This window comes from Lithobates pipiens, unplaced genomic scaffold, assembly GCF_037356315.1.
Source record: "Lithobates pipiens isolate NorthernLeopardFrog02 unplaced genomic scaffold, aLitPip1_a1.2 Scaffold_18, whole genome shotgun sequence".
Lineage (NCBI taxonomy): Eukaryota > Metazoa > Chordata > Amphibia > Anura > Ranidae > Lithobates > Lithobates pipiens.
In genome coordinates this window covers 87,792,972-87,817,958 of record NW_027507758.1, presented here as the reverse complement: position 1 = coordinate 87,817,958, position 24,987 = coordinate 87,792,972, and the positions used below count along the sequence as shown (strand labels likewise).

Sequence of the window (24,987 nt, the reverse complement as noted above, 5' to 3'; positions counted from 1 at the left end):
AGGAGTTTCAATTTGTATGCAATCAGGCAGGCCCTTGCACTACATGGTTTTGGTAAACCTGAAGGAAAAAATCAGCAGAAAATCTGATAGTGTGTATGGGGCTTTAGTCTCTGCTCATTCAGTGCTTACTGGAATGTCCGGAAAGGGGCAGGTGTAATTGGCTCGCAGCTGCACACTGGGAGACAGCTGTCAGGCAACAGTGGATCCCGACAATATTGTTGGGATCCTTCCATAACTTAGAGCAGCTCTGCCTGCTATCAGGCCCAAAGTAATGCAGGCCATAGACTGTACCGATTTTTCTTTCCTGCAACCATGGATTGCAGGAAAGGAGTTCCCATGATTCCCCAATCAACAAAGACAGTGTTGACAGGAATCCCTCCTGCCAAGACATTGTATTCTCCTGGGAAGAGAAGCCACTGTTGCTGGGGGGAGATGGTGATTGCTAGCGATAATCACAAGTAAATCCGGCAGGCTGGTTGTACCCAAGTTGATCACTCTATCAACTTGGTACATTCAGCCTGCCCACACACATTTCCAATGTTGGCAGGTTCCTGCTGAACCTTGCTGATAATTCGAACAGTCTATGGCCGTCCTAAGTGCACCCCAAGAGATGTGTTCTTTGCTCATTGTAAAAATTCACTAACATCAATGGAAATTCTCATTATACACCATTTTAGTCTTGGGAGAGGCTGATGACTTTATTTTGTTTCATAGTTTTGTGTAGAATTGCCCGTTGGCTATTTGTCAGCCAATTATTTTGGTGTTTGTACGTTTTTATTATTTTGCTACCTGATTTTGCAGCAAATTTTTTTTTTTTTTTTTTTTTTTTTTTTAAATGGCATGTTCAATAAAATCTAGAGTTTATTTTGATGGGGTTTTTAACATGTTAATGGAATAGCTATATTTTGTCGTGTTTGTTGCTTTATTTTAATGTATAACTATTGTATTAACCTTGAATGTTTTCTCTAAAACCAGAATTAAAAAAAAATTTTTTTTTTTATTGGCCATAAAACTAACCCCCATGCTATGGGAATGATGGGGTTCTAGTTAGAGTGCCGCTAGCCGTGGCAGGTTGAGAACCAGCATGAACCATAAATAAATGAGTATGGTTAAACTAAGTAGCGCACTCTGAAGAAGCATTTAACGTGATCCTATGCTCTCCCCTGCTTGGTCCTGTGGGAAAGTTGCCGTATCTTTTCAGCCGTGTCAACTCCCACAGACCAAGGAGTTTACAGCTGGGTTCCAAAATGTGGATGATCTCATGAAGAATGACTTGTCTGCATTCTTTATGAAACTCTCTAATCTGGCTGACAATAGTGAAGGAAGTTCCCCTCTGCAATGCTCAATTGCCTCTTACTGTTCTTAATGAGCAATCGGGCAAATACCAGCAAATTAAAGGAGCTGGTTTAAGTCTGCCAAAAAAAAAGTCTCACCTTACAGGGATATGTGAGCACGTTTTTCTTTTCTCTATGTAGCTGAGGCTAGGAAGAAGCCAGTTCAAAGGTTACCCTTCCATATATTCATAGGAAATTGGGATGGAGGCACACAATAAGCCCTGGGATTACTGCAGCCTTGTATGTATGGGTCTGGGAAAATAAACGCGCAAAGCTTATTTGTTTTTTTTTTTTGGGGTTATTTTCTTCCTTTCACGTACTTGGGAAGAAGTTGAAGACCCCACCATATGTGTACATATATTGAACTGTATGCTTTAAGCTGTTATTACAGTATATTGCAGTTTGAAATTCATACATTGGCCGAAGCTGCTGACTTGAGAATGAACAATCATTGTCTTATTGGGGCATTTACCTAAGCTAATGCATAAGAGGTGGCATTGCTCACGGCAACTAGATTTCTTTATTTTACTAGGAGCAAAAGTTGCATGTTGATGTGGAAAGTGCTATTAATGTACCTTTACCCTTTCATAGAAGTGACCCAGGTCTAACAAAAGTACCCTTTGCACGTTATATCACGTCTACATTTTCTTTGGCTGGTCTTTCTTGACTTTTCCCCAAATTTGGGAACTTCAGCCTTACTTTTACTTGCCCTAAAGTGTTAGTAAACCCCGGCAGTTAAACAAACAAAAAAAAAAGCCTTTAAGGCCATTGCATACTAGCATATTATCAAATGCTTGCCTTAGAACGAAGCTCTCCAGCGCTGCACTGTCACCGCTGAGGACTGATCTCTTCCCCCGGTCTGTGGAGACCTCGGTTCCAGCATGAAGCTCTGAAGGTCCGGCATGGTATGCTGGACCTTCAGAGTGCATGCACCGGTGACATCACCGGCTGCATCCAGGGTGAATATCTCCTAAATTTGCAGTGTTTTTTGGAAGATATTATTTTTATCTACAGGTAAGCCTTATTATAGGCTTCAATAGAAACCAGCCATCATATGGCACATGTGTACAGCAGCCTATCGGAGCTTTCAGCCAATGGTTGTGAGTGCTGACCAGTGTATACAACCACTTTAAATCCTCCACCGCTTGGAGATTGACTGACTGTGAATTAAAGACCAGACCCACAGACCATGAAGCTGCAGGTTATTTTATTGGGTGGAGGAATCTGAGAAGACTACATTGGAAAATGTGGCTAGGTTTTACAACACCTGGAATGTTATTTCTAGTATGTTAGGTTTAGACAACTAACCATTATTTTTTTTTTTTCTTTAAAGATGCAAACGAGTGCGAAGTCAAACCCTGTGTAAATGCAAATTCTTGCAGAAACCTCATCGGCGGCTACTATTGCGACTGCATCCCTGGCTGGACGGGTCAAAATTGTGACATCAGTAAGTATAGCTTCCCAATGATTTAATATTATTCCGACCACCCTACCACAGAACTTGGTGGGGAATGGAAAATAGAGCCTTTAAATGTGGCACAACACAGATATATACATAAAAGTTAGCTTTATTATAGCATTAAAATTTGGTTAAACTCCTCAACCATGAAATCGCCATATCTACTATAGCACAGACTTGATGTATTCATCTCTTCCAAAGTGGTATGGTGGATCAACGCGTTTCATATATAGCTTGCTTCTTCAGGATCCACTTGCTTGAATGTGCCGATATGACTTATAAATATCATCCGGCTGGAGTCCGCCTGCCCAGCGACCACTGATGAGACAACATCAAAAGCTTGGTCTGTCTCCAATGGCTTAACCAAATAAAGGGTAATGCCAGACAGAATGGCTAACCTCCAAATTGGCCAAAAAACAAAAGGAAAAATCACAACGGTATATCCAGAAATTGTAGGGAACAGTCATTCCCCGATCTTCTGTGACATTTCCCCTCCTACTGCCCAAGACATAAACAGTCATCCTCATACAAAATGGCACCCTGGCCTATGCTTCCTAATGACCTTTACTTGTCTTTTTGCCAGCTTGGTCAGTGGTTTGCTGAAACAACTGCTGCTTGAAAACTGTGTAACCCTTGTCTAATTGGCTTTAATGAGTACCGCATGATCTGTACACCTTTGTCCTCTGAGGAGGCAAACTTTCTAAAATAAACGAGGGCATGTCCATTTAATGGTTCACCTCCTAACCATGTAAATGAGTACTTCATAGTGCCTTTTCTGATCAAGGTAACTGGATCCAGGATAAGAAAGGTTCCAACCAGGCCACCGTTCAGCAAGCAGGTTGCACAATGGCTGTGCCAGTAGACATAACTGCTTACGATTGCAGATTGGTTTCCTCTGTACAGAGAAGGAACATCAAGATTTAGCCTAGACCTATTTTAAGACTAATGCCCCCTCCCTCTCAAAAACTAGAACGTTTAAATCAGTTGATATAATTTAAGGAAAAAGGGAGTTGTCTGCCTGGAAAGAAAATATACAATTTTATCAAACTTATTAGTCTGTAGCATGGTCACGTTGTGATAACATGGCGAAAACAATGATGTGAAGTTTTTAGCAAACCCCTGGAAGAATTGCTTCAAGGTCCCCACCCTTTAAAATAACCTTATCTAAAGGAAAGGATGCAGGAAACTCAACAAAAGCTCTATCTAACTGCGGTTATAGAGGTTTACGCTTTTTTTCAGCATCATTTCAAGTGTGTATAGTTTTAAATGATCCACAATCTCAAGTGTCTTTTGTGTAGTATTTATATAGTTTCGGGTCTCTTGTCCCCCGTCTAGATATCAACGATTGCATCGACCAGTGCCAGCATGGGGGAACTTGCAGGGTATGTAAATATATATTTCTTCCTTTTGTTCATTTAAAGTGAATACGTTTTGGTTGATGCCAGGAACTTAAATCACCAGAATGGCTTATTTTATCTCTTGGGCAATCCACCAGTAAGATATCTCAGCTGGAGTTCACAGCTTACACCCTTCAGCTCATCCTACATGGAATATAGCGAGGGAATCTTGCTTCACCTGTTAAAGGAAAGCAAACCTGTCATTTAATACTGGATTCTACCTTCTCATTTAAAATGCCTGCTTCTTGGCTGTAATGCAGGCCATACATGGAGCGAATGAAATTTGCTGGGTTCCCCCATCAGTACAGACAGTGACAGGGCAATCCTTTCCGCCGAGCCTTTGTATTCTGTCAGTGGGGGAAGCCGTTCCCGCCTGGAGACGATAGTTATTGCTGCAAGTGGCTATACCAGCTGCTAGCTATAGTCTCATATAAAATCCAGCAGGCTGGTTGTACCCAAGTTGATCGATCAACTTGGTACATTCAGTCTTCCCATACATGGGTTGAATCTCGGCTGGTTCCTGATGAGATTTGAACTGTATGGCAGGCAACTTGGCCTCTGATCCCAGTACTTTGTGTTTACTGGCCTAGAATTTAATAAACAGATAAGGATTCCTGAGATGTTGCATACCTGCTCTGGGTCGCTTACTCAAAGTATTGAAGCCAGAGGATCAACATAACATAACCAGGCAACCTGCAGTTTTTTTTTTATTTTATTTTTTCTGGTTCACTTTTAAGAAATGTGAGTAAGCTTAAGATGTTCTGATCCTATTGTAATCGCAGTGCTTTACAATGTAGAGGGGAACAGTATAATTACAATACAGAAGGGATGGGGAGGACCCTGCTTGTGGCGCTTACAATCTAAAGGGAAGGGGAGGTGGTACAAAAGACAATAGATAGGGGTGGATGATCTGATGGAGTTGGGTCGGGTACAGTTCTTAGATGGAGATGGGATAGGCTTCCCTGAAATGAATGGCAATAAAAGAATCCTGCTAAAGAGCTCACCAGATACCACCACCTTAATCTTTCACTATACTAAAGTATCCTATGAGACCTCCTATATAAAAAAACTAGAGTGGATAGATGATATGTGTATATGTATGTATATGTGTATGTATGTATACATCTATATCTATCCTTTTTATTTTATTTTTATTTCATGGAGGGAAAACCATGGCTTTGTTATATTTTGTGGTTTAGCAGCTGTTTCTTGTGTTCTTCTTCCAAACACATTATTGTTGTTTTTAAGTAAACAGCATTTCTTTTGTTTCAACTTTTGTCAACTGCAGGACTTGGTTAATGGTTTTCGCTGTATCTGTCCGCCCGGCTATGCAGGGGAGCGCTGTGAGAAAGACGTCAATGAATGTGCCAGCAACCCTTGTATGAATGGGGGTCACTGCCAGGATGAAATCAATGGATTTCAATGTCTCTGTCCCGCTGGTTTCTCTGGAAACCTCTGTCAGGTGAGCACTGGTGAAATGCAAACCTTCCTGGATTGTTCTAAGACCAACGGCCCCCCCACCATACCCCTCCCTCCCTCCTTTTTTTTTTTTTTCTAATGATTTGTACACCAAATACCTTCTGTTCAGTGAAGCTTGCTATATAGTCATACTCCTTACAGCTGTCTGCCAATAAAGTGTTGGTCTGGGAAAAGGGGGGTGGAGGGTGAGCCAGGGAAATCGAATCCATTAAGTTAAACAGATCACAAATGTTTTCGTGTTTAAAGTTTGGTTATATGTTCCTCGCTGGCCTTTGGTGACTGTTTTATATCCTGGATGTGTCTCCTTAGATCTAGGCAGTGCAGAGCTGTGCATTCTGCTTTAAGTAAAATTAATGGAGGCAGCTAGATGAAAAGGTCAGATTCCAGAGTCTCTGCTCTCTTTAGCACTGAATAGGGTAATAATAAAACCTTTGTTTTTTTGCTTTTTCTTTCCCCTCCGTTTACAGTTGGACATAGATTACTGCAAGCCCAACCCTTGCCAGAACGGAGCCCAGTGCTTTAATCTCGCCACCGATTACTTCTGTAACTGCTCCGAGGACTACGAAGGAAAGAACTGCTCACAATTAAAAGATCACTGCCGCACTACTCCCTGCGAAGGTATGTGTGCCGCTGCTTGACGCATGCTGGGCTCTCAGCAAACACTCATGGGTGCAGTGACTGTGAAAGCGCTGGTGAACCACACAGGGTGATAATAAAATCCAGCTGTGCCCAGCTAGTTAAGTGATTAGTGTGCAGTAAGGTTTGCAAGGTTTTGGTGGAGGAGCGGAGGTCAAGCGAGCAGCGACAATTAAGTGTGTGCTGCATTTTAAGTTATTTTGGGCTTAAGTAAGGGGAAAAAAAATGTGATGCAAGATTAAAAAAAATAAACAAAACTTAAACCTTTATTGTAAAAAAATTACTTGCTTATACAATCGCGTATAATCTTACAATGATACATTAAGGGATTATCCACTTTTAGCATCTCCTCCACGGCTTGACATTGATGAGGAGCATTAAACGTTTGATCACAAGACCTAGAAATCATATTTTTTTAGTACAGATAACGGTAGAAAAAAAAAACTACCTACAATTTCTTAAAACACAAATCACTTTTTTACATTTTCATTGCATGTCCGCATATTGGTTGACCATTTAGTTTCAAGAGTTATTCTGGGCTTCTGTAAGCAAAGCATTGAAATGTGTGCAGAAATCAATTACGACCAGATTACTGCGGTCAGATCAGTGATAAGTGAACATTGGTTGCTGTGGGTTAGAGCATGTTGCCTTAAAGTAGTACTTTATTTTGGATAAATTAAGGGAAAGTTATAGCCCCTGACGGTTTTTCAATCTGTGAGATTTAATAACTCTTTCCATAGCTAAAATGGGAAATGAGAGAATCTCTGCAAATTAAGGGAAACCCTTGCGCCCCCCCCCCGGTCACCGGAACTAGTGTTCCCATTGGAAGTTCCCCCCAATATTTTCTGGGAACAATCCAAAATGGGGGATTTTTCTTTTGCTTTCAATAATCAGGACACATAGGGGGAATCTCCTTAACAGAGAGCACAGACAGCAATAAATACCTGACAAGGGTTCTGATCCCTCTCCACTCCTATCCAAAATGAACAAAGAAAATAAAAAATTGCCTTTGGTTATACTTGACATGATTTAGCTGTAGACTTAATGTCTATATTAACTTTCTAGTCATATATGAGTATTAAACAAAGTAGGCAGTTTTCTGAAAGACTTCAGTAAAATTAGCTTAAGGGTGGTCAACCTTTTTAAAAGTAAAATTGCAAGTTTGAAAATGATCTGTTTTGTGTGTGATTTATTTATTTTAAGATTTAAAAAAAAAAAAAATGTAAGGATTTTTTTTTTCTGGTCTTCTCCCCACTTTCAGTGATTGACAGCTGTACAGTTGCAGTGGCTTCCAACAATACCCCGGAGGGTGTGAGGTACATTTCCTCCAATGTGTGTGGACCACATGGGAAATGCAAGAGCCAACCTGGAGGCAAATTCACCTGTGAGTGCAACAAGGGCTTCACTGGCGCATACTGTCATGAAAGTAAGTGGTCCACCAGTCTCAATCGCTCATTTCAAAGTATACCCTTGTGATTGCAGAGTACAAGAAACACATGATTTTTATGAGTTACCTAGGCAAAGTCCCCGACCATACCCAGGTAACCCTTTCATTGCAAACAGTACCATACCAACATGCTCAATGCTTTTAGCCAGCCTCTTGGTATCGCCTATTTTTTTTTTTTTTTTTTTTTTTTTTTTTTAGCTGCCAGTACAGTGGTTAGCACTTCTGCCTGGCAGTAGTAAGTCGTTGGTTTGAATCCCAACAACTACACCACCTGCCTGGAGTCTGCATATTCTCCCTGTGCCTGTGTGACTTTCCTTCCACACTCCAAAGACCACCTGCTATGTTAATTGGCTCCTGTGTAAACTGGTCCTAGTTTGTGAATGTGCGTTAGAGACCTTAGATTGTAAGCTCCTTCAGGGCAGGGACTGATGGTGATTTCAGATTTGTCATTAGTTATTATTGTATACCCCTCTTTATATTGTTCCTACCACTGTTTGTTGCCTGCAGCAGTTTCTTGTGGATTTGTGTATTCTGTGTTGTGCCTAATTGAGCTACTTGTTCTTGTAGACATCAATGACTGTGAAAGCAGCCCATGTAAGAATGGAGGAACATGCATCGATGGGGTGAACTCCTTCAAGTGTATTTGTAGTGAAGGATGGGAGGGAACCTACTGTGAAATAGGTGAGTTTATTTGCTTATTTGGATTGGGATGTTATACTGTAAATCCACAGTAGGATTTTGATTAGTTGGCACTACAAAATTTACCAAAATATGCAATGGGTGTTAAATGACCATTTATGCGAAATACAATGAATAGGCTTAATGCATATTGGGTTGAACTGACCATTCAGAACATTTCCCTTTTTTTTTTTTTTTTTTTTTTCTCTTTTTTTTTTTTTTATTTTTTTTTTTTTTTTTTAGGAGTCCTGTAGCTTAATGCTTTAAGAACAGTGTTGTATGGGCCATTTGTAATAAGTCAGCTTTCAAGAATAATCCATTTTATATGAATGATGCGACTGTACAAAATATATATGGAAAGTGCTGCGCATATTGACACTCTATAGAAGTACCTGTAATAAAAGAAAATATTACCATCAGGGATGACTTGACTGTTGGCACCCTGTACTTTGCATAGCAGCACTATGTTTAGCACAAATGCTCTGGCAGTGCTTAGACATGTATGTTCTCCATTGTTTTGAGTTATTGCCTTCCCCCTCAAAATCAATCCTACATACATGTATAGATTTCTTTTGTTCTGCCAGTGGATAAAACAAAAAATCAGATTCCTCTTTCCATGCCAACAGTGCACATGGACCAATCCTGCTGCTGGATATTCTATTCTGACAGCTGGCACCACTGGCTGTCAGAATACCCAAACAGTGCCTGTGGCTGGTTGAATATAGGCGATGTTTAGCCAACAAATTTCAGATTTTGCTCCTTTGCCAAAAGTCAATTGAACAAAAGAGCGGTCCTGGCAGAGCCATAAATTACTTTAATTCTGGCTAAACTGGTTAGAATCTGAGTTATGTTTGGCCAGCTTTACTGTGGAAGGGACATTCTTTAAAGGGTTTGTTCTGATGCTCTCTGTAAAAGGCTGTAGCATTTGTCATAATATAAAAAAAATTATAAATATATTTTGCTTATAGATTTACTTGCTGTGATGCTGATGTCGGCAGTCTTCATGTTTTGTATCTCACCATGTGCCGTGTTTTGTTGCTGTTGTTTTAGACATAAATAACTGCAGTAAAAATTCTTGCCAAAATGGAGGTACTTGTCGGGACTTGGTTAATGATTTCTACTGTGAATGCAAGAATGGGTGGAAAGGAAAGACCTGCCACTCCCGTAAGTGTGTGTGTGTGTGTGTGTTTTGTTACTGGAGCTAAAACTTTGTGTTGAGTGCTCATCCCGATAACCATATTCTGGTTCTTGCAGAGGACAGCCAGTGCGATGAGAACACCTGCAACAATGGGGGCACCTGCTATGACCAGGGGGATACATTTAAGTGCATGTGTTCTCCTGGATGGGAAGGCACCACTTGTAACATTGGTAAGTGTCTGTAGTTAAGGCTTCTTAAATGTCCCTAATTAGAGATTTTCTTTTCCCTTAATTTGGTGCTCCTTTTTTTTATTCATATTATCCCAGATTTTTTTTTTTTTTTAGTAAATATCTTAAAGTGAAAAAAAAAATCCCACCTTTTTAGCACTTGGCATCTCAGTGACCAGGGATGAGTACTGTCATGGGGAGGTTGCGTAACGTTGCAATTTTTAGTTTTTTTGTTTTCTTTCTGAAAGTCAAAGCTCACACAGAAATTTTGGGGGGGGGGGGGGGCCTGAATGAATCCCTGGTGGTGGGAGAGTAAAGGCTAGGCTTACATTAGCAGCAGTGCTTAAAGTGGAACTACACTGCATCTGAGCACCCAAAAACTATTTAATTCATTTGTAATACCCCAAGCAAACTCGGCTGTCCATCCAGGTCTCCATGCTTTACACCTAGTCTTTCTGGTTGTGGCCATCTTGAGTAAGGGCAGATGATACATTTAGCATTTACTTACTGGAATATAACTGCCCTTAGCTCAGGTACACATGCAAGAGCGTGTGCTTAGCTGAAAAAACCCATCCTCCCTTCCTAAAGACTCTTGGGATGTATGACATAACTTGCCTAGGCTTGGAAGCCAAGAAGTAACTGACCAAATAAAAAAAAAAGCAATAAAAAGTAAACTTAATATTCCTTCCTATCTATTTACCAATGCTAGCAGCATGAGGATTAAAAATAGTCAATGTTGGCTCAGAAAGTGAAGTTCTGATATCTTTCCCCTACCTCCTCCCAAAAAAGCCTGTTTTGCCATCCCCTCATTTTCAAGTGTACATGAGCACTTGGGGTCATCCCTTCCTAAGTGGGTATCAAAAAAAATAAAATTCAGCCTTGCAAAACTTAATGGTTTGGAAATTTCCACCAGTGATCTCCACCCAAAACTGATAACATGCTGAAATAGATTAAGTCCTTTGTTCAGTGTGTGTGTTTGTATTGTAATTTTGTTTCTTAATAGGATATTGATAGTGGTTCTCTAACTTATGTTAAATGCATCCTTGGGTTGTGTTATATTAAAAGCAAGGACTTCATTACAGGAGTACTATATTGGGAATAGAACTAGGCTGTTTTCTTTTCTGACTGACCCGTTCCCCTCTCAGCTCTCATGCTTTCTTTATATTGTATTCCTCATAGCAAGAAACAGCAGCTGTTTGCCAAGTCCTTGCTTCAACGGTGGAACTTGTGTTGTCCGCGGGGACTCTTTCACTTGCGTCTGCAAAGAAGGCTGGGAAGGCCCAACATGCTTTCAGAGTAAGTCTGCTTACTGAGATTTTGCTGGAAGGGGGAAAACAGTCCACAGCTAGACAATTAGCTCATCCTGCCACCCCCTGTACCTTTTTAAATTGAAAGCAGACTTTGGAAGCATTTGATATGGACTTCAGCATCACCTGAATCATGTTTTGCTATAACATTAAGTAACAGAGGCTGAACCTGGTCATGAGAAAGTTTTGGATGAGATAACTAGAGACAGATGTTGCCCCCATGTTTTCCTGCATTCTCAGCCAACAGCACGCCTGCTTCCCCTCACTTTCATCCAGTCTGCCCCCCTTCCTTTATACAAGAGGTCTTCCTGTGTTTGCAGTTTTATGTATGCAGTTTGATTTTAATTACAATCCACAGACCCTGTATCATTTTAATTTGTGCTTCTGATTTGTGTTTGCAGATACCAACGACTGCAACCCACATCCATGGTAAGTAAAACAAACCCACTGCCACAAATACTATTAAGATATTTTTGGGTCATTGTACATCTGGATGATGATTGGAGGTGATGAGTGTCATAGGTGCTTTAAGGAAGGAACTTGCCAGGCCACTTCAAATGCTGACATGCAAACTACATCTTTATCCTTCACTAATCGGGAACATGTATAGAGTATCCTCATGCTTGATTGGCTGTATACTTTTTTATTTATTTTTTTTCTCTCTCCCTGGTCTGTGGCAGATGTAGTAATTGAATAGACTTAAAGGTGACACCTATGGCGCTTGCACACTCAAAGACCATAAGGGTACCTTCCTTTGCTTTAAAAAGTTCCCTTTAAAGGCCAAGTATAGCCGAAAGTGATATTTCAGATTTCTGTGGATGCAAGCAGGTGCTGGCATCAGATGTACAATCTCCGCACTCCGGGTTTCCAGCTTAGTTTATGTATTTTCTTTCTCTGTAGAGAGAGTAAAAGCTGCCACGTTTGGAATAAAAAAAAAAACCGGGGGCTAAACTGCGTAGACATAGACACAATTAGATTAACGAGAGCTGCCTCGGCTTAATAAGGTGTCTTAAAATATTTTATCCCTGAGGCCAGAGGACATGTTCAGAAGTATTGCAATTTAAAATCGTGAATGGAAGGAATTCTAGAACAGTCTAGGGCCTCCTCCAGGTTGATATGCCCAAACAAGTGGACTGGGGTCCCATTGCTTGGATTTGTAATGGTGGCACTGTAGGAGGGGATAGAACTTACACTGTCCTGTGATGGGGAATCTCCCTTTATGTCCAAGAAACCACCTAATGTCATGTTGTAAAAATTGTTTTGAATAGGTTAATCCTTGTAATAACTGTACACAGAATCACCTGGGGTTGACAATAGAGACCAGCATTTTCAGATTTCAGCAGTCAGTTGTACTTAAGTGATTCTGTTATAGGTTACTATGAATTACACATTTTATATTTTACTAAATACACATTTAGAAGTTTATTTAGCAAATGGTACCGATGTTCATGTAAGAGCTTCAGTGAGTTTAAAGCGGAAGTAAACCCATTGATTTAAGTTTCAGAAAAGCATTGCATACCTGGCTTGTGCTGGAAATGTAACTGTCACATTGGCTGTGCTCTCAACCAAACTGTCAAACGTTTCAATGGTTGATGTCATAATTGATTACATGTGCAACGTCATGGCAGTTGAAGATTAAATGGAGGCCGAGATGGCAACTTCAATTGAAAATGATCAGAGGGTTTACTTCCACTTTAAAGGATGTATTCGAATGCCCTGTGCAGAACCTTCATTCCTGCTGTTGGCATTCTTTTTAATATTTTAATTTGTAGATGTGCAACGACTGTTATTTTATAGCCAGACAAGCATGAACTGCTATACAGGCAGTCTAACAATTTCTGTAATGGGTGCCAATTATCTTGTCACATTCTTACATTTTTCATTTTTTTTTTTTTTTTTTTTTTTTTCACATTCCGAAAACACTATTAATTGTTAAAGGGAAAAATGCAAGTTGCAGTTTAAAATCATGTAACTGTTTTTGTTTTGAAATGTTTTCTAAATGATTTTTTTTTTTTTCCCAGCTACAACAGTGGAACATGTGTCGATGGGGACAACTGGTATCGATGCGAATGTGCACCCGGATTTGCTGGTCCAGACTGTAGAATTAGTAAGTGTTGCTGTTGCATATTGACAAAATCTCACACACAAATGTTTGTTGCTAACGGTGAAAATGTTGGTTTAATGGAATTCTCCCTGCTATTGTGTTTCATGCACTCTGGTCTCACAAAGTGTTTTTTTTTTTTTTTTTTTTAATTGAAGACCACATTGATTAACTCTTCCCAGGAACTGGGCTTAGTTGGTACCTGGAGTTGAAAAAGCTCTTTTATAAGAAATTGTAGTTCACAGAATTCTACTTCTGTGTAGGGCAGTGGTTCTCAACAGTTATCTTGCAAACCTGACCTGTTGGTGGATCCTCAGGACAGGAGTTGAGAACACTGGTGTAGGGGGTGACAGATCCTCATAAGATTAAGTAGCCTTCATCTATAGAAAATTGACCATTACCAGCCCGATGTCTAGAAGGCAACACCTCAGAATGTTCCCAGACTTCAGCGGGGTTAAATATTGTTGGGGCCTGTATCAACGGGCTTGTTTTCGACTGCACCAGTTTGTCGTTTAGACTTTGATTTTTAAAGACCATTTATGTCAGTTGGTCTAATGTGTGAAAGTTTAAAGAGAAAATTGTATGTTGCCTATAGCAGCCTATCAAATTATTTTCCTTTTCATGTTTCTCATCCCAGTTAGACAATAAAAAAAGGCTGACTTGTTGCGCTGATCCCTACAGACAGTTCTCACACTCCTACGTGAAGTGCTGTATCATAAATATTGTATAATCCCTTTTGATTTTAGTGTTCGCTTCTGTGGGTTTTGGTGAAAAAAATGACAACTGTTCCTGTCTGCTGTATAAAACCAGGCCATTAAATCACGGCAATAGATTTTGCGTAATTATACCATGGGAAGATCTAAACTGTAATTTCCGTCTAAAGTGGTATTCTCCAGTCCCTTCATTTTGAAATGGTGTTCTGTCATAAATGTTAACGCTGTAGATTTCACACCAGATTCCATGTAGAAAGCCATACTAGTGATAATACAGCTGGGAACCTTTCTCACACACACTCATGAATAGGCCTGCTTGGATTTGGCTGGCAGCCAAGTGGGGTCTAGCTGGCATATGGATGGCTCCATCTCTCCTCCTCGCATACTGGATGTGAAAGGCCAAGGGCTGCATGCTCACTGCTGGCTCTTCCAAGAATGGAAGCTTTCCTGTGTTTACACATAGGAAGAGATTGGGTTTCTAAGGGAAAGTTGGTGAAAGTTTGAGGGTGACGGGCCATTGCTCGGCGTAAAGCTTAATTGACTAGAAATTGAGATACATATCTATTTAACATTCAGTGAACATGTTGGCTACAGTGTACTTATGTGATTATATATATATATATAATCAATTTATACACACACTGTTTTTAAACTCTTATATACGACACCAGATTTGTAGTTAAATGGTTAAAGGACCCCGTGGCCCCTTTTAGCTCCATCTTAAAGGGAGTCCCACAGTGGAAACCCGTAGCATTTCAAAACCCTTACTAATGCATCATACAGATTGCTTTTGTATAATCTGTTTTCAACCTATGAACTCATTCTATTGCCATAAATTTTCATTTTACAATGGCAGTCTGAATAAAAATAATTTTGGTATATACAAATGGACAGGTATAGCTTTATTCATAAGGAGTGTGAGGAGCGAAGTGAGGTAGCATCGATCAATAATGGTGCCACATACATGTTTTGAAAAATTATAGATTTAATTTCCTATCAATGTCTTCTGGTAGATCTAATCAATCTAGAGTTGACAACCCATTCAATCAATATGTCACACACAGTAAATTTCAATTCATAGTTAAAATACGATCACATGTTGTTGGTTTGCATCTGTTTCCACTATGTGGGTTTGTGATCTGATTGTATTCATTAACAAGGTGTCTGTATGCTGCCAATTGATGCAAAGTGATCGGTGTTTCTATCCCATCCGATTGACTTTGTGGCTGATTGGGAGGGAAGTTATGGCTATACAATTGTTTGTATTCATGAACTGATGTTATCTGATCAAAAACCCAATCTGATCATAAAAGCACATAGTGGAGACAGATGCAAATCAATAACTTATGATCGTATTTTAACTATGAATTGAAATGGACTTCCTCGTGTGTGAGACATATTGATTGGGTTGTCAACTCTAGATTGATTAGATCTACCAGAAGATATTGATTGAGGAAATTAAATCCTATAGTTTTTTTGGTTTTTTAAAATCCTAGACATAAGCTCCTATATGCCTTAGAACAGTGATCTTCCCTTATCGCTCTGAATATTAAGTTGTAACTCATTACTTGTCTCAGGCTTTGTTATACCTTTTATTATCCACGTTTGGTTCCAGCCTCTATTGATCATGCTAGAAAATGTTCTTTCCATCACTAACCCTAGAACAGGCTATGCAATATAGGCTATTTTCAGTTATGTTGTGAAGCTTTATTCTTTTATTGTACACAGATAAGTTCAAATGCAGTACTGGAAAGTAACATATCTATGTCATTTTGTTAAACTTTAATAAACAAATTCAACAAGATAAAAAAAAAATTGGTGTACGGACACCAGAAGTTAGATCAGTACAAGATTAATCTGGGTTGGTTGCTTTGAAATACGGCATTGGCACCCTTAAAGGTTAACTCTGTGACCAGCTTGACGGGAGCACTGCCATGTTGATGGGACAGTTGGGTTAGATTTTTGCAGCAAAAGTACTAAATAGGTTATACGCATGTCTGGATAATCGGGCTTATAGGGCAGTAAAATGGATGTGTGTTGTTTTTTTTTTTTTTTTGCAAGGCTTTTGAAGTCTTGTACCCCTGAAATGGTGTGTTTATATTTTCATTTATAGTCTTAATCCTATAACTTTAAACCGATGTGCATTCTGTTACCCCATGGTAATAAGTACCATCTTTGCTCTGCTTGCTGGTCATAAGGGACACTTTAAAAAAACTGCATCTAAAATGAAACAAGATGGGTAATCATTTGAGATTTGCACTGCTCTCTTCTCTTATGTTGTCGTAAATCTGAGCTTCTGCTTTTAAAAGAACTGTTATAAGACACACGGATCATTTGCATCTAGTCTTTCTATGGATTAGTGACTGGTGTATCAAAAATACTTTAGGAAAGATTTCTTGTTGCCCATACAACCAATCCACTTCCAGTTGTCAGTCTGCGACTAAAACTGCGATGAGGATTATGAGTGCTATGGCCAACCACAGAATTTCCTTGTTTTAATTATGGTTTATATAGGTATTGGTTTTGCCCCTAAATGTCGAATATGTGCATTCCATTCCTTGTTTTCTTTGAGTCAGTTTTCTCTCATATTACCTGTTACAAAGGTTATTTAATATAGATGTACCACATGACCAACAACACAATAATGTGATAATGAACTAGGCATCTTTTCCAGCATGCTTGTCTAATAAGTGGCTGATGGCCAGTGGCAGCTGGATAGAGTTGGGCCCTTTTTTCCCTTTTTTTTTTTTTTTTTTTTTTTTTTTTTTATAGGCCCTGTGAAAAGAAAAATGTTTTGGAATTCCTAATTTGATCTGACATTGCATTTACCATTGTTTTTGTCTTTTACTACTTAGATATTAATGAGTGCCAGTCCTCACCGTGTCCTTATGGAGCGACATGTGTAGATGAAATTAACAGCTACCGTTGCATCTGTCCACCTGGCCATAGTGGTCCAAAGTGTCAAGAAGGTACTGCCAGCTGCAACTTGTCATTAAAGCATTCATAACAGCTGTTCAAATTCTGTGTTCATTCTAATGTGAATATCTAGTCCTGAAACAGTTGAAGCATTTGCTCTGACCTTGAGATAGTTGATACCTGGTAGTCTAAATATTGTCTCTGCCTTTTTGTAGAACTATAGGCAAAACTTTTTTTTTTTTTTTTTTTTTGAATAGAGCCAGGAGAGTTATAAACCCTGCCAGCAAAAAAAAGTATCTGTCCCATTTCGGCGATTTTCCCTTCACTTCCCTTCACTTCCTATCACATAGCCAAACAGGAAGGGAATCCCTGCTAATTAACGGAATCCCTTGGGAAAACTTGTCAGAAGTGACTCATGCTTCTAGTAGAGGTATAAAGCAGCAGATAAAAAATGACATTTAGTGCTCTGGATTGAGACAAGTACACACTATAGAAGGTTATGCCTAGTTCATATTTCATGTCTGAAGTTTACAGCACTTTTTAAAGCACCATTGTTCTGTAATCAATGACTTGTACCAGCAGGGTTTACCTGAAAGTGACAAATGTCTTGTCCCAGAAAATTTTTGCTAGTTCTTGATCTAAAGGCCTAATCTCACACTACTATTTTTATGCAGTTACAGGAAAGCCTTGTCTAATTAACGGACATTCTACACCAGATGGAGCCAAATGGGATGATGACTGCAACGCCTGTCAATGTCTCAATGGAAAGGTTGCCTGCTCCAAGGTAAGCTCCTTATTTTAATGTCAAACAGCGTGAAGAGCAAGATCCTTGAAAGCCTAACCAGTTTCGAGCACAGTCTAAAATGATTAAGTGTTTTGCTTTCAAATTCAGCCATTGTACAGAAAAGGGCTGTCATCACTATTTAAGGACAGGATGCGTACAGGATGATAAGGCGGCACACGTCATGCTTGTGCACACTTCTGATTGTATAGGAACAGTATGCTATCTTTTATGCTGTACCTGACTTTCCATGCAAGCTGTTCCAAGACTTTACTGTGTGACCGATCACCACGTGAAACAACTAGTGGGCTGTATATTTACAGGCTTACTAAAGTAAACTGCAGCTATCTGTAGCAACCAATCCACCATACACAGATTTGACATAAACACCTGGCTGCTTAAGGTTACTGCAATCGTCAGTGCTTTTATTGATTAATTGAATGCCATTACCCGGTGCCAGGGCTTTTTTTTTTTTTTTTTTTTTTTTTTTTTTTTTTCTCCAGAATAGGTGCAGGAACCCCTCCCTCTGTCACCCTTCATCTCTGCCACCTACCCACCTCTGAGCACTGTCCCTTGGTTCCATCCCCTACCCGCCTCACTGTACTGTGCCTTTTAGAGACTACAGAACCAAGTATCCTTTTGTGCTACTAAGTAATTTGAATGGAATTTGATGCACCCCCAACACAACATTAGACACCCCCAGCAACAAAATACCACCCCAGCAACAACAGATCTCCCAGCAGCCAGCTTCAATAGACCTCTCCCTTAACAGTAGATTCCTCCCAGAAACAATTGACCCCCCCCAAGCAACATAAGACACCCTTGCCAGCAACAATAGACCCACACACAAAAATGGATCCCCACCAGCGACAAAAGATCCCTCATCAGGCAGTATCAATGGACCCTCCAGCACACCTTGTTATAAAAGTCATTCAGTGCTGGAACTATGTTCCCACTGAAAAAAAACCCTGCCTGTGGCAGTGTTCTAAAGAGGTTTAGTGCAATCTGAGCAGTGTCAAAAAATAAATAATAAATAAAAATAAAATTAAAAATTCTCAATTGATTATTCATTTTAATTTCAAAATTGTAAATGTTCAAGTTTAATATCTTCATCCACAATGTAACTTTCAGCACAATGAAATTTGGGGGAAAAAAAATAGCAGGAGCTTAAAGTTATTATGGTTTAGAAAGTAAATTTTGTAGTGCAAAGATTTTCCTACTCTCGGGTAACTTCCTGCTAGTAATGCGTTACAGGTAGCCCCTCCCCAGCCAGGCTGATGACAGCACAGAACAAAGGTTGGCGTTCAGCTGTAGCCACTGTAAATACGTTGCCAAATATTTCAAGTAGCAGACATTTGCACAGACTTCAGTGAATGTTTATAAGCAGCTTTTAAATAGAAAGCAACCTATATTCTAGCATTGTGGCTTCTTATAAACTCAATTAAATGTCTCTTGACCGTAAAAAGAAAAAAGTATAGCATGGTGGGCTTTCAGTTACAGACTTTTGTTTAATTTGTAGGTGTGGTGTGGCCCGCAACGCTGTGACTTAAACCATAAAAGTCGCAATGAATGCCCTCCTGGACAGTCTTGTGTTCCTATTAAAGACAACCACTGCTTCGTTCCTCCCTGCACTGGAGCGGGTGAATGCTGGCCATCCAATCAGCCTCCATTGAAGACAAAATGTAACGCTAATGCCAGTTATCAAGACAACAGTTGCGCAAACATCACTTTCACCTTCAACAAAGAGATGATGTCACCGGTGAGTGAAGATGGACTTGAAGCTTTTGGAGGAGTACTGTTTTAATCTTGTTAAATAAGCTAGTTTGCATTTGGCTACATACTTGAACCAGCCATACATGGATCGAAATTCAGATGGTTCCTGCTGAACGGGACAAATGTCAATCCATGAATGGGGCTAGGCTGGTTGTATGGAAGTCAGTCTATTGATCAACTTCCATATAACCAGCCTGTCGGGTTTTATGTTTGCTCAATGCTGGCAGCTATAGCTGCTGGCAGTGATCATTGCCTTCTGGCAGCTAGGAAACCTCCCGCTGTCTGAATACTATAGCTCCGCAGGAGAGATTCCTGCATCAACTCTGACTGTTGATTGGGGGGGGGGGGGGGGGGGGCATGCGATTTTCTTTCCTTCAATCTGTGGTTGCAGGAAAGAGAAAATTGAATAATGCCTGCCTTACTTTAAGTTGGCCTGGTCACATACTGTAATGTATGACATGCCAATTGGGCATTCGGGCTACAGAGTGCTCCAAAAGCTTGTAGGTTCTGATGGAGATGGTGTGATGGGATCTTGTGACAGTAAATTTTCTTGAGTTTTCAATAGAGCACCTACTCATTGCCTTAGAGTCCCAACATTTTATTTTTAATTTTTTTTTATGGCCATGCAGCATGTGTGACTCTATGGTAGACCAGAACAAAGCTATGGCAGGTCAGAGCTTACAACTGGAGCCCATGAAAGACCAAAGAATACAGCCCAGTAAATTAAATATCAGTGTTTGGGCTAACTCGCACTTCTTGTATTTATTTATTTTGGAGCTTCATTGTGAAAATGCAGACACGTTCTAAGCTCCACTTGCTTCCATGGCGCAAAACACAAAGTAGGCGGTCAAGAAGCCAGTGGGCAGTTTTGTGCAGAATTCGTTTTTTTGTTGGCTAAAGCTCGCACAACTTCTGATTGCCTTTTCTTTGCGTTAAATAAATGAAGCCCAATAAATATCAGCTTTGGGTACGTTTTTCTGATGCATTGGGGTAGTATTGTTTTGAGACTGTTTGTTTCTAAAAGTAAAACCTAATTTGCCTTTTGTGTAATCAGGGCCTCACTACAGAGAGCATTTGCAATGAACTGAGGAATCTGAACATCTTGAAGAATGCTTCTGCTGAATATTCCATCTACATCACCTGCGAGCCATCTCCTTTAGCAAACAATGAGATCCATGTGACTATAGTAAGTACAGTTCACACAGTGGGGAGAACATGCACATACCATAAGCTGGAAATATAAACCTTTTATTGGTTCCTGGACAGTTGCTTCCACGATATTTTAGCTCTGTACAGAATAAAAATCGGGAGATAATTAGGTGGATTGATCCATTGCATAAAACTTTTGAAACGTTGAATGAACATACCCAGTAACCAAGTGATTAGAATACTGTAGCACTCAAAGGAGGGTCCTATAGGCTTATTTTTTCCACTTAGTTTTTATGAAGTAAAATTTAGGAATATAGACAACAGGGTATTTTACATTTCAAGCCAGTCATATGAACTGTAGAAGATTGCTTGGCAAGCATCCCTAAGATAAGTGCAGTTATTTACAATCAATGTACGACTGATTCTGATACATGGCAACGGTATTGGGAGTGTGTGATGGATCTGAATGGTGTAGATATGGATAGAATGCAAGGCCTGAGCCATTGGTAGATTAGGGAATTGGATATTGAAGCATTTATATTAATCAGAATTTGTTTTTCTTTCAGTCTGCTGATGAAAACCGAGATGGCAGGAATCCTGTTCAAGAAATCATTGAAAAAATAATTGACCTTGTGAGCAAACGAGATGGAAATAACACTTTCATCGCATCAGTGGCAGAAGTCCGAGTACAGACTCAGAGCAAGAACAGAACAGGTGAGCTTTGTAGCCTTCACAAGCGTAACATTTTTAGTTTTGGAAAGATTGGGTAGGAGTTGAAACAATCTGCATTCAAATGCTCCCCTTATAACAGGTGACACACAGGATGTGTGGCCAGTTCAGCAGGGACCAGCCAAGTTTGAATCTGTGTATGGGCAGGCTGATTGTGCTCAAGTTGATCCCTTGATCGACTTTGGTAAAACCAGCTATAGATGCTAGCAGTAATCATTGCATTCTGCCGGCCGGGAAGGCTCTCCATGCCCCTCTACCAGCAGAAACACAATAGCGCTGCGGGAGGCATTCCCATATCAACACTGGCTATATCGATGGGGGAATCAAGCGATTTTTTGTTTCCTTCCACCAGGGATGGTAGGAGAGAAAATTAAATCCTCTGGGCTGCTTTAGTTTGAGGGTCTTCCCCTTACTACTTGGCCTTGTGACAGGGGACACAGTTTGGAGGAAAATCTCCCAGTGGGGCAACTGACACAAACCATATGACCTTGACAGGTCTTCCAATCAAAATAACTTTGGCTGTAGTTAAGTATTTATTATTGATAGTATAGCCCATTCTTATAACCGCAGTATAAGGGCATAGTAGGCATACTTATTTTGGCTTAAAGTGGAACTAAACCCATCTATTTAATGGTTTCAAAAAAGTCTCGGCATGCTGGGAATTCTAAACTGTCAGTTGCTTGTTCTTTCAACATAACTGATCATGTGCAGCACCATGGGAATTTGCAGATCAAACCAGCAAAGATGTCCACTTCCTTGGCTGAAAATGATGGGAAGGTTTAGTTCCACTTTAAGTATCACTGTAGCACAAGGGTATACAAATATATAGATCAATAATTGGTATGTGCAAAGCTTTATTGTTGTAACTATACTGTATATATCTGGAAGGTATCCCAGTTGGTGGTATCGGCTGTAGAAGGGAACATTGGGGGGGGGGATACAAATGGTGTATCAAACTACCAATCTATGATGCCATATCAGTTGTTGACTTGAGATCTAGCTCAAGCTCTATCTCCATGAATCCTAATTGCTGTTTCTCTGCTTTTTTTTTCAGATTTCCTTGTACCCTTACTGAGCTCCATACTGACTGTGGCCTGGATTTGTTGCCTGGTAACCGCGTTTTACTGGTGTATAAGGAAACGGAGAAAGCACACCAGCCAAAGCCACGTGGCCACAGAGGACAACACCACAAACAACGTGCGGGAACAGCTCAACCAGATCAAAAACCCTATTGAAAAACACGCCGCAAACAGCGTCCCCATTAAAGACTACGAAAACAAAAATTCCAAAATTGCAAAAATAAGGACACACAACTCAGAAGTGGAAGAAGACGACATGGACAAGCACCAGCAGAAAAGCAGATACGTCAAGCAGCCAGCCTACACGCTGGTAGACAGGGATGAAAAGCCACCTATTAGCACTCCCACAAAACAACCAAACTGGACAAATAAACAGGACAACAGAGACTTAGAAACAGCACAGAGTTTAAACCGGATGGAGTACATTGTATAGCGGACGGAGGCGCTGCCATGCAGAGCTGGTGTTTGCTGTTAAGGGCTCGGGAGTCTCTAGTTCTTAAACTGTTGTGTAATATTTGAGTCTGAGGCTATTATTTACTTAGAATCCCTATGTTAATTTAAGTTTTGACAAGCTGGCTTACACTGGCAAAGATAGTTGCTGTGGTTGGCTGGAATGCCAAGTGCTGCATTTCACATCTATGCAAAACTAGTCGAAAGTGCCCTAATGTAAATTCAGCCACAGTTAAAACATCAATGGAGACCCTCCAGAAGATAACTGCATCGCCTTTCCAGTTTGCTAGCTCTTCGTTTTTATTTTTTTTTATTTTTATTTTCCTCCTCCACATTTTCAACAGGTGACCATAATTATTCAGTCTTTAGAATAATTCCATTTTTATTTATATTTATTATGTATATTTTTTTATTTTGTATATTTGTTTTTATAGCAATTTACAACTAGTTCTGTATTTGAAAGTGCCTTTGTAGCTCAGAACCACAGCAACTATCATAAAAATTTATTATTTATTTTTTTTATTGTATTTTGTGTTTGGAATGGGGGAGGGGAGGGGTGGGCGAAACTGTCAGCTGTTGATGGTAAAATGAAGAATTGTCATGTAGACATTTTTTGTATAGACCTGTAAATAATTCCTTTTTTTATTAATCACTGTGTATATTTGATTTATTAACTTAATAATCAAGAGCCTTAAATATCATTCCTTTTTATTTATATGTATTTGTTTAGAGTTGAAGGTTTTTGATAGCTTTTGTAAGCTTGTGGCTTAATTTTTTTTTTTTTTTTCAATTTTTTTTTTTTTTTTTCTTGTTACATGTTAACTGTATGCCAAAATTTACGGTGTTCAAGAATAGTTTTATTTTTAAAAAAAAGAGAAAATAGGAGGGGCGCACTTGCCTTGATGCTGTTTTTTGTACAATGTCAAATGTTAAACAACTTTATATAGTATCACTTAAAAAAAAAAAACCTTTTTGTAAATTCAACCTGAAACCGTTTTCAGAGGTAGAATTTAGAACAACAAGTTTAGAACTTTGCTGCTTTGGCTTTGATATAAAAAAAAATCAAAAATAAAAAAATATATATCGCTGTGACTGGCAGGTATTCTGCTACAAGGCAGTTCAAGGGAACATGTTGAGCTATTTCATGTACAAGAATTGTGAGAGTGCATGTAAAAAAGAAAAAAAAATAATTAAAAAAGTCAATTAGTGTGAAGTTAACTCCGCAATCCTTGGTTTTTGTAAAATCTGATTTATTATATATTTTTCTTTCTTAAACTTGGAAATGTAGTAAAGGACCACTTTGTAGATATTTTTTTTTTCCTGTTTTTTTTTTTTTTTTTTTTTTAATCTACTGATACTAGGAAGTATACTGTTTAGCTAGTTGTTAAATACTTGAACAGTAGAAGTCCAGAGACCACTGTTGGTTTTTTTTTTTGGGTTTTTTTTTTTCATAATTTTCACAATGCCTACCTACAGACCAAGGCATTGGAAAATAACAATTCCACTAACAGCCAATTGATGGAAGGAAATTGCTACTCACCTCTGTACCACCATTAGACCAATCTTTCCAGTTTACATTTCTGGGCCACACCTTTGTGAAACTCCTTACTATGCATATCCTTCTGCCAGTTCTTGGAAATCTCACACTCAACCGGAGACTTTTTGGGAAACCGCAACTAAATGGGACATTGAGAGGACTATAGTTCCTGACTATACCAATGCTTTATCAGGTTCTACCTACTGCCTTAAAGTGGATTAATCCTTTGTCATTGCAGAGAAATACTGAGTCGCCTACATTATGGTAGTCATCTGACAAAAGGTACTTCAAGTTGCATCAAAAAAAACAAAAAACAAAGCATCAACAAGTACAACAGTTGCATGAGTTCCTGCACTTTAGAGCATTTCACCACCAAGATGCAGATTTTTTTATTTTTTTTTTCCTTTTTGCCGCCAGATAAAAATGTGCAAATCTTTCTCACAAAGTGTTTGGCTGTCTCAACCGTGGTGACTAGAAGGCAATTACAAACCACTGAGGGAAAAGGTGGGGCTACATAAGATTTCTATTCTGATTAAAAATACAAACCCTTGAAAGCAATAATTACTCTTTACTGTTACAAGTTTTAGGTGATTGCTAAGATTTTGCCTTACAAGATTGATCTCAGAGGTACACTTGCTGGGTTATCTCATGAGTGAT

The 24,987-nt window shown here is 39.4% G+C and overlaps 1 protein-coding gene across 1 annotated transcript in view; it reads left to right on the top strand.

Annotated features, from left to right (window-relative positions):
* Positions 1-24,011, top strand: part of JAG1 (jagged canonical Notch ligand 1) — a 75,652-nt gene extending 51,641 nt beyond the window's left edge. Inside the window, exons 10-26 of the mRNA XM_077485902.1 lie at positions 2,668-2,781; positions 4,129-4,175; positions 5,479-5,652; positions 6,137-6,287; positions 7,567-7,731; positions 8,320-8,433; positions 9,481-9,594; positions 9,685-9,798; positions 10,975-11,091; positions 11,504-11,531; positions 13,124-13,209; positions 16,772-16,885; positions 17,507-17,616; positions 19,133-19,372; positions 20,441-20,572; positions 21,102-21,249; positions 22,319-24,011. Coding sequence (XP_077342028.1) covers positions 2,668-2,781; positions 4,129-4,175; positions 5,479-5,652; positions 6,137-6,287; positions 7,567-7,731; positions 8,320-8,433; positions 9,481-9,594; positions 9,685-9,798; positions 10,975-11,091; positions 11,504-11,531; positions 13,124-13,209; positions 16,772-16,885; positions 17,507-17,616; positions 19,133-19,372; positions 20,441-20,572; positions 21,102-21,249; positions 22,319-22,776 — 2,426 coding nt within the window. The 3' untranslated portion in view covers positions 22,777-24,011. The remainder of the gene's footprint in view (positions 1-2,667; positions 2,782-4,128; positions 4,176-5,478; positions 5,653-6,136; positions 6,288-7,566; positions 7,732-8,319; positions 8,434-9,480; positions 9,595-9,684; positions 9,799-10,974; positions 11,092-11,503; positions 11,532-13,123; positions 13,210-16,771; positions 16,886-17,506; positions 17,617-19,132; positions 19,373-20,440; positions 20,573-21,101; positions 21,250-22,318) is intronic.
* Positions 24,012-24,987: the final 976 nt, after the last annotated feature.